The 10,588-nt window shown below is 45.8% G+C and overlaps 1 protein-coding gene across 1 annotated transcript; it reads left to right on the top strand.

Moving 5' to 3' along the window:
- The first annotated feature begins 3,232 nt into the window (after positions 1–3,232).
- On the top strand, positions 3,233–5,520 carry LOC127605699 (Krueppel-like factor 2). Its single transcript, XM_052073471.1, has 3 exons — positions 3,233–3,505; positions 4,019–4,916; positions 5,002–5,520. Exons 1-3 carry the CDS (start codon positions 3,446–3,448, stop codon positions 5,175–5,177), a joined length of 1,134 nt encoding a protein of 377 aa, XP_051929431.1. The 5' UTR covers positions 3,233–3,445; the 3' UTR covers positions 5,178–5,520.
- Positions 5,521–10,588: the final 5,068 nt, after the last annotated feature.

Genomic DNA, 10,588 nt, shown 5'->3' with positions numbered 1-10,588 from the left:
ATTTTTAAAGTCCCACATTAAAAATAAATATTTGTAAAAACATCAAAAGCAGACATAATTATTTTAAAAACAGACATTATTATAAACATAATGAAAACTAACATTTTTAAAAACATGTTGGTTGTCTCGGCAACATTGCTTGTTGTGGTAACCTCGTCACCACGTTCAGTGACACAATCGGTCACCGGAATGTGAGCGTAAGAGATTTCCTTGTGACAACAGAGCTTTGATGTTGTCGGCGACGTGGCATTTGTCAGACGTTAGCAATTAACTTTAGTCACTCCCTCAGCCTGATTTGGCACGACGGGTTGAGGCGACAGAGGCTGCTGACAAACGGGACAAACATGTCTGTGAAAAAAAAGTCCATTCACCCCACTTCACATTGAAAACAAAGACCAAACCTTCGTTCCATGGAAACAGAATCAAATATTTAAAAATAATCACAATGCAGTCCAGTACTGGTTATGTGATCATAAATGTAGATGTCTAAATACCAATGCATATAGCAGTACCTTTTACTAGTAGCAGTAAATATACCAATATAAGTAAATGAATGTTTCCAGTACCAGTACAAGTGGATGTACCAAGACCAGTACATGTACTGGCACAAGATCAAGTGATCAAGTACCAGCGATGTACCAGTACTTGAACCAGAACGCAAGTACGAGTGTTTGTACCCATACCAGAGCGTGTACCAGTACCTTCACTACCATGCAGTACCAGTGAACTAGTTCAAGGGTAAGTGCATGTACAGATGCAAACGCATGTAGCATAATGAGTGATTTACGCAACTCAACTATATCAACCGGTATCCAATTACCAGTGTTTGTATCACCGCCACTACACTCAACAGTGCCTGGACAAGTACCATTGTATAGACGACTAGACGACTAGACGACCAGTATAAATACCGGTGCATGTACTGACAAAACTGCATGTAGAACGTCCAGCTATTTATCAATTCATGAGCCAGTACCTAGGTACTAGTATTTTTACCAATACATATACTATCATGCAGTACCAGTGCACCAATACCATTGCATTCAGCAGTACAAGTACCAGGGCATACACTACAAAGTACTCCCAGCATCATTGCATAACATGCAACCAGTACTTCGACTTTCATGCGGTTCATGAAGTACCAGTCCATTTACTAGTATTCGGAAATGTCCGATTGTAAGTAACAGTGCATATGGCACCAGTATCAGTGCATGTACTGGTGCAAGTGCATGTAGCACTATCAGCGATATATCAGTACCCAAACCAAGACCCAAATACCCATTTTTGTACCACGAGCAGTACTATGGCGTGTACCAAGACCTGTGTTTATGCCAGTACCCGAACAGAATATATACTGTTATAAGTATTCGTGCATGTTCTAGTGTGAGTACCAGTGGCTGTACCAAGGTCAGTGCATGTACTGGAACAACCGCATGTAGCACTACTCGCACATGAACCAGAGTCCAAGTGCCAGTTTTTGTAGAGTACAAGCGCACCAGTACAGTGGCACAGCAGTATCAGGTGATGTACCCAGTACAAGTGGATTCAGCACAGCACATGTAGCGAGCTGGCAAACAAAGAGCACACACGTTAACGTAATGAGTCACATAGCCTGAAGGGGCCAAGGTTATATTGGAGTGGATCCCAGCGTCTGGTTCACACGACGACCTGCTTTATCCTCTGAAGCATGCCTGCCGTTCCTCTGGTTGCACAGCCATGCCATGGCGGCCTCCGCCACATCCGTCACAGCCTACTAAAAGGATCCCGATCCTGTAATTAATGTCTTTCCTTAATCGGCGTTCACCTGCAGTGGTACATGGTGTACACCGCAACACAACCTAACAATGCATCATGAAACGACACACCCACTTGTGTGGGTGTGGCTTTGGACCTACATCAGTGGACACAATGTGTTTGACATTTGGAGAAATGTCAAGAAAATGAGTAGGTAAGGCATTTACATTGCTTTGAATCAGGCCACTTAACTGAGCACAGAGTGCATTGCATCTACCAGAACCAGTTTATATGCCAGGGCAAGTATCAGTGGGTGTATATATACAGGTACCAGATCATGTACCAGTACCAATGCATGTACCAGTGCATTACCAGGGTACATGACAGTATAGGTGCACATAACGGTACCAGTACTTGTACTAGGTTGCGCACCATTGCATGTACCAAAACAAATGTACATGGTACTGTAGATCACTACAAGTGCATGTACCACTATATGTATATACTCGTACATTACCAGAGTACACACCAGTATAATTGCATATAACAGTACCAGTACATGTACAAGTGCTAGTGCATGTACCATGTACTTGTACAATTATATGTACTGTATCAGCGCATGTACTGTGTTGTACCAGTGCCATGAACTATACATGTACAAGTGCATGTACCACAACCAGTGTTGTGACAAGTGCATATATCAGTACATAGAGTACATACCAGAAACAGTGTAAACAGTATACCAGTAGAAATGTGAGTATGAGTACGGTACATATACTCATATACTACTACCCCAGATTCAGTGTATATCATGTACTCGTGCATTACCAGTACCAAGGTAACCAGTACTATTGTGTGTACCAGTCAGTACATGTAGCAGAATTATAGCAGTACTGTACCAGTGCTGGGACATACTGTGGTTGGGAACATGTGCTGATGCATTACCAATACCAAGATACAAAACAAATATAAATGCATGAAACAGAACCAGTATATGTACTGGTACACCCACCAGTGCATATCTGTACCACAACAGTGTTCATATCAGTTCATGCATGTGCTCGTACAATTATATGTATCAGTGCATGTACTCTGTGTGTGCCAGTGCCATGAACTATACATATGAGTACAAGTGCATGTACCACAACCGGTGTTTAGACAGTAACAGTACCTGAATTTGCAGGACCGGTACAAATGCATGTTGCAGTGCCAAGGAATGAACAATAATAAGTAAAAGTCACAGTGAGTACAATAATAAATGCAAAAAAAAACCCATTAACTATCAGTGAAACATAATAAATATTAGATTTTAATTTGTATTTAAAAGTTGGTGGGAAAAAAGTTCTACGTTCTCACTTTGTCTTGTTTTGACACCTTTCGCTTTGAACTTGCAGGGAAGGCGAGCGTTGCCGCGGAGGCGGTGCAAGAGGTGGGGGAGGCCGGGGGCGGAGTGGCTGCCGGCCGGGGTGGTTCGTGTCTGAAGAATTTAAAAGCAGTCCGGGCGGAGAGTTGTTCACATTCCACCCCTGCTCCTCTCGCTCGCTCTCCGCCTCCCCGTGGAAGCAGCATCGCCACCTGACTCAGGGACACATCAGCGCGGCCGGCCGGTGCGGAGTGACGCCACCGCGAACTTGCTCGGTGCCCGCACTCGGGAAAATTTGACCAGTTTTGATTCATTTTTGACGAGTTTTGATCGAACAAACAAAACAAGATGGCCTCAAGCGGAACCATTTTACCTTCATTCTCCACTTTTTCCATGCAGAAGGAAGAAGTAAGTACTTTTTTTTAATGACAGCACCGGTGAACAAATTGAGGAAGCAGGTCTGCCTCAACGTTTAATTTCAATGTTTCAAGCAGTACCGTGTGGAGTTCAGCTATTTCCGTGTGTATTTTGTTCTCTTATGTTAGAATCATTGAACACTAAATTGCCCATGCGAAGGTAAATTGAGTGACAGGTTACCAGTCAATAGCTAGTGATATGTGCCCTGACATCTGATGATGACGGTTTACATGCGAGTTTAGATGCTTCCCTAGATATTCCAGCTTCCTCCTGCAAAAACATGTTAATTGCAGACTCTACATTGTCCACGTGTGTAAATTGTTGTTTGTTTGTAGGCCTATGTGTCTTGACATTGACTGGTGACCAGTTTATTGATTGCCTGGATGTGTCCTGTGATTGGGTGGCGACCAGGTTGCATCCAACATCTCACCCAAAGTCATGGTCACGCTAGCACGAAAAAGCACGAACAGATTTGATGTTGACACTTCCACTGTTGTACTCCAGGTTTGGAAGGGACCCCGAAAGGACGATGAGGACTTGGATACCTTTCTGGACTTGGACTTTATCCTGGCGCACAGTGTGAGCGCAAACACTACAGCGTCCTCTGAGGCTGCTGCGGCCAACTCTTACCGGACTCTGGAAAGCGGGGCTCCAGGGTGCCACCAGCAGGACTACGCTTCCCTGCCAGACCTGGGCACCGCCACTCACGCGCCTCACCCTCCGCCACCATACAACAGCCTTATGACCGAGCTGCTTCAGTGCGACACGGAGCTCAACCGTTTCCAGTTTGTAGGTTCGGGCTCTGGCATCCAGGGCGGCTTCTTGATCAGCTCGGCAGCTTTCCAGGAGTCATCGAGACCGGCTCTCAACTTGGGCCCTGCCTTCTCAGACTCCTTCCTGGAACACCCATGCATCAAGCCGGAGCCTGACTCCTACGGGCCTCTGGTGGGCAATGTGCCGCAGACCTTCAGCAAGGTGAAGCAGGAGGGCAACGTGGCGTCGTGCGTCCACTCGCACCCACAGCCCCGCCTCGCTTGCTTGCCCCCTCAAGGCACCGGAAACCTGACACCACCCCTCAGCCCCAATGAAATGGCGACCTTCCCGCAGAACTTCAACCACCAGCAGCACCACCATCACCACCTTCAGTTTCAGTTTTCCTCCGGGGCGCACTGTCACTTTCCCGCCTTGTATGAGCAGCCGCAGCAGCAGCAATGCGCTGTCAGGCAGTGCGCACTGCTGACTCCGCCCTCGTCGCCGCTGGATTTGATTGACAGCAAGCCGAGGAGAGGGCGGCGCGCCTGGCCCCGTAAGCGCACTGCCACCCACACGTGCACCTACACCGGATGCGGCAAGACCTACACCAAGAGCTCGCACCTCAAGGCACACCTTAGGACGCATACGGGTAAGCCAACAAGACCGCCACACACCATTCAGATCATCGTCACACTCCTGGGTAGCATCACTCACTCAACTGTTGTCTTTTCTAGGAGAGAAGCCGTACCACTGCACGTGGGATGGATGCGGCTGGAAGTTTGCCCGCTCTGATGAGCTGACGCGCCACTTCCGGAAACACACCGGACACAGGCCTTTCCAGTGCCACCTGTGCGAGCGCGCCTTCTCGCGCTCCGACCACTTGGCGCTGCACATGAAGAGACACATGTGATGCACGTGCCGATCCCGCAGACGGCACAATAAATCTATTTTTTATTTTTTATTTTTGTATTTAAAAACGTGTTGTCCTGAATTAAAAAGTGTAACAAATGACAAGTCAGCAGCACGTGATGTTGGAGGGAGCTGGTACTCCTGCGACATCATGTCTGGCACGTGTGTACAGCTGTGGATGCAAAAATGACAGCAAGAAGACAAGGTTTTGTTGCAAAACTGCTTTTCATGCAGCGTGACGGCGCCCCCCACATGGACAGAAAACACTTTCTTGTATAAACCAAAAGAAAATGTAAATAGTAATATTTTTATGCACATCATTAAACTAATAACAGAACAAACAACGGCTCTCTGAACCTTCCTGACGGATCACATGACGCACGATGACGTGGCCATAACAAACTCCAATGACAACACAACAATATCACAGCTATACAACTCACTTCACACCATACTACCGGTACTTCGTAGCAACAACTGTCATGTATGGCAACAACCATTACATGAGCGGTATGTAAACAAACACATGGCAACAACTCAAAGAATTTTAACAATGATTTCAAAGCACCTACCGCAAAACATCGCAGCAATTTAATGAACGCTGAACTACTGTCACGTTTGCAAGGTGGTGGTGGACCCCAAAAAGCAGGCAGGAGTGCGGAGCAGGGTGTATTTGAAGAATTGTATTTAAAAGACAGAAAACTAAATCCGAAACAAAGTCTTGAGTAACAAACAAAAACTATCAATAACCAAAACACTACCAGAAAAAAACCTGATAGCAACATAGGAACAGCAAACAAACAAACATGACAGTAACAAGAAGCAACAACGAGTGTTCGGGCTGGGCAACACATTTCCAAAAAGCTGTTGTTTGGTATTGGTTTGCTGAAATAAGTAGGGGTATCCATGTACTAGATGCCGCTTGAATGGCAGCACGTTTCTCCAAAATCTGAACACACCTTTGAGCATTAATGGAGCTTTCACAGATGTGTAAGTTACCCATGCCATTGGCACTAACACAACTGCACACCATCACGGATGCTGGCTTTTGAACTTTGCGTCCATAACAGCACGGACGGTTCTTTTCCTCTTTGGCCCGGAGAACAAGACGTCGATGATTTCAACAAAACTAATTGAAATGTGTCCGGCATGGTTGTTTACTGGTTCGCACGTCGGCATCACAGTGCAGAGGTGCAGCATTTGGCTCCGACCTTCCTGTGTGGAGTTTGCATGTTCTTACCGTGCCTGTGTGGGTTTTCTCCGGGTACTCTACTTTCCTTCCACATTCCAAAAACATGCATGGTAGGTTGATCATTCTAAAATGTCCGTAGGCGTGATTGTGAGTGTGAATGGTTGTTTGTGTATGCCCTGCGATTGGCTGACAACCGGTTCATAGTGTCCCTTGCCTACTGCCCAATGATGGCTGGGAGAGACACCAGGACACCCGCAACCCTCATGGGAATGAGCGGATTGGAAAAACGATGGATGGATGAGTTTGAAATGCGGACTTGTGGTACTGATTAGAGTGCCACCTCACAGTGCAGAGGTTGTGGGTTCGATTCTGGGCTCTGGTCTTCTTTACGACTCAATTTTTGAATAGACAAAGCATATTTTGATCAGCTGTTGTGAAAAAACAAGTGGGAACCACCTTGAGGTGGAGAGCAATTAACAAGTGTGTCCTTTTGTGTGTAAATGATGGGAATAGAATGCCACCTACTGTCTGGGAAGGAGACCGACAGGGAAAATGTATTAGGACCAGACATTATTAGAAGTACCAAGAACTAAACTGAGGCTCAGAGGGGATCAAGCCTTTTCTGTTGCTGGTCCCTCTCTCTGGAATGACCTCCCACTGAACATTCGGCAAGCCTCCTCACTGCCCATCTTCAAAACCCTCCTCAAAATTCACTTGTATTTTTTGGCATTCGACTCAGCATGACTTAGATTTGTTCGTAGTTTTACTGTTTGGTGCTTTCTACCGTCTTTATTACCGATTTGTTTTACTGTTTATTGTGCATGTTAAATTGCTCCATGTACAGCACTTTGCATGCAGCGGTGGCTGTTTGAAAGTGCTCTATAAATACAGTTGACTTGACTTGACTTGACATGACACAGCTCAAATACTTTCTTATCCCTAACACTCATCATTTGCCAGCGGCCGGCCCACCAGCCTGTCATCATCAGTCTATCATTATTTCAAACTGGCCAAGTCTGTCACTTGATAGTCCGTTACTCCGTCATCATTACTGTAACCGCGCTTCTGTCATGGCTATTTTAGGACTGTAACTAAATAAACAATTTTCATGAATAACAGTTCAAAATGTGTTCATTTTATTCAACAGTTTGGATCACTTTACACACACAAAAATATAATTCTTTTACTCTTCCCGCTTCTCATCTCCAAACTGGCCTATGTTGCTGGGATACCCCAACAAGGACATGTTCCCTTTGAGTAACACCAGCATCTGCACTCTGCAAACAGAACCGGAGAGATTCCAAAAAACAACCTTTCATTACGAAAGTCAGCAGGCTACTGACATGACAAAGCATGCTCATGCAGAAATTTCATGCAGTGGCTAATGTGTGTCGCAAAACATTATATGACGAAAGTCGCCTTTGCTTTTCGGGTTTGTGAATGTTAGGTTGATGGCCGAAAATCCCATTCGCCAGGAGTAAAAACATAGCTGGAATTTGCCGAGTCGCTAATAATATTTTGTGAGTCCAATGGCCGAGTCCGAGACAATTCTGAGTTAAGTGCCCTAATCCGAGACAAATCTGGCACAAAAAAAAACTTAACGACCAGCGTTTACTGGTTACAATATTGCAAACATACTGCAGAAATGAACAAAAGAAACCTTATTAAGATTTGTGAGATTTGTGTATTGTGTGTGAATGTATTTTGATTGATGAAAAATAGCCGTAGCGACCACTTTCTGTTCAAGAATTGCCAACACACCCGTGTAATTAAGAGCCTTGTAACCCTTAAAATGCATCAGTTTCAAAAACAGTTGTGCCGAGGCGTGTAACACGATGTCTATTTAATTGAGGTATCAATGTTTGTGCCTCGCAATCTAGCTACATCGATCGCACTGGACTAGTTTACATCGGTGCTGGCCACACATCAACACAGCATCATTTAGTGACCAAGTTATTGGTCAATTTAATATAATTAATGAAGTAATTCCACCCATCCATCTACTTTCCGATCCGCTCATCTCCACAAGGGTCGCGGGGCATGCTGGAGCCTATCCCAGCTGTCTTCCGGCAGTCGGCGGAGGACACCCTGCACTGGTTGCCAGCCAATCGTATGGCACACATAGACAAACAACCATCCATGCCCACACTCACAAAGGCTGATTTAGAGCAGGCATGTGCAGCTCCGGGCCTGGAGGGCCGCCATCCTGCCTGTTTTCCAGCTCTCCTGGCTGCAACACACCTGATTCAAAATGATCAGCTCATCAGCCAGCTCTGAAGCAGCACTTGAACGATCCTGATTATTTGAATCAGGTGTGTTGCTGCGGGGAGATCTGGGAAACAGGAAGGACAGTGGCCCTTGAGGACCGACTTTGGAGACCCCTGATTTAGAGTGTTCCATTAACCTGCCACATGTATTTTTGGAAGGTGGGGGGGAAACCGGAGTACCTGCAGAAAACCCACACTGGACAAGACACAAAGGGTTGAGGGAGCTGATTGGTTAACACAAGGGACCCAGATGACAAGAACAGGTAGAAACAAAACCTAATGAGCAAGACAAATGCACATGATGAAACCAACAGAATCATGACAAGAGGTGTCTTGTTGCCAGACAACATATAAAACTGGGTGACCAAACGTCCTCTTTTGCTTGGACATGTCCACTTTTTTTACACCCAGACGTGTACATGAGAATGTCCAACATATTTTTTTTTCACGAGACCAACTCCCATGTGTTTACTTTGACTGATGTTTTCCACAACAAATGACAAAGCAGAGTGCACCATGTTGCTACGGACGTGTGCGATGTCATGGACACTGTTGCAAGGCAGAACCCAGAAAAGAAGGAAAGGAGCCAGTGTGTGGAGTAGTTGCGCTCCACACACGGGCTGGCTCCACACACACTCCATAAGGGCCAGAGAAAACTCGTTTGCTGCAGAAATGTCATGGAATGAAGCCCAGTTAAATAAGCAAGCAATACAACCTCCTGTTCATTCATCTGTATTTTACCGCCATGGTTGAAGTGACTGGACTGAAAAGTCCTTTCCATTTTGGTTGAACAAGCCAAGTACAAGGACGGCCCTGTAGTCCAGTGGTGAGCGCCTTGACCTCACAGTTCAGAGGTCGTAGGTTCGATCCCTCCCTGTGTGGAGTTTGCATGTTCTCCCCATGCCTGAGTGGGTTTTCTACGATTACTCCGGTTTCCTCCCAGATTCCAAAAACATGCATGGCAGGCTGATTGAACACTCTATATCGTCCCAAGGTGTGAGTGTGAGTGCGGATGGTTGTTTCTCTCTGTGTGCCCTGCGATTGGCTGGAAAACGGTTCAGGGTGTCCCCCGCCTACTGCCCAAAGAAAGCTGGTACCCCGCGCGACCCTTGTGAGGATAAAGCGGATCGGAAAATGGATGGATGGATGGAAGCCAAGTACAATTGCAGTCAGTTTGCCCCTCACTAACAGTTCTGAGCTGAGGACAGTGATGAATCTATGCAGTCTTTGTACAGGAGATGGCAAGAACGGGTGATGTGTCCTATCATTTTAATCAATAATAAATTCCGATCAGGTTATTTGTGGTTTCCTCCCACATTCCAAAAACATGCATGGCAGGTTAATGGAACACTTTAAATTGTCCATTGGTGTGATTGTGAGCGCAAATGGTTGTTCGTCAATGTGTGCCCTGCGATTGGCTGGCATCAAGTTCAGGGTGTACCCCACCTGATGACCACAGACAACTGGGAGCGGCTTCGGCACACCTGCAACTCTTGAGGTTGAAGTGCATTCGAAAATGGACAGATAGATAAATTGGCGATGTTTTAGCACTGTGGTGTCGAACTTTGCTGCGGGTGGCCCGCATATGTATGGTTTTCTTCAGAGTGCTTTTCTGAACTCAAATAATATAATACGATCAATACACATTACCAGAATCAGAATCTGAATCATCTTTATTGGCCAAGTATGTAGAACACACAAGGAATTTGTCTCCGGTATAACACGCTGCATTAGCATCATCGTAAACAAGGACATGACAAATAGGTATGCAAGGACATTTCGTAATGTAAGTGAACCGTAGTGTGCAAGTCCTCAAGAGTGGGTAGGGCGGTGCCAATGATTTTTTCCGCCGTCCTAACTGTCCGTTGAAGTCGGATTTTGTCCTTTTTTGTGGCGGCCCCAAACCAAGAGGGATACTGTGATTCCCAGGAACTTGAAGGGCTCGGCGGTTGA

The sequence above is a fragment of the Hippocampus zosterae genome, chromosome 8 (genome assembly GCF_025434085.1).
Source record: "Hippocampus zosterae strain Florida chromosome 8, ASM2543408v3, whole genome shotgun sequence".
NCBI lineage: Eukaryota > Metazoa > Chordata > Actinopteri > Syngnathiformes > Syngnathidae > Hippocampus > Hippocampus zosterae.
The sequence above is the reverse complement of the archived record's forward strand: the minus strand, read 5'-3'. Positions and strand labels throughout refer to the sequence as shown.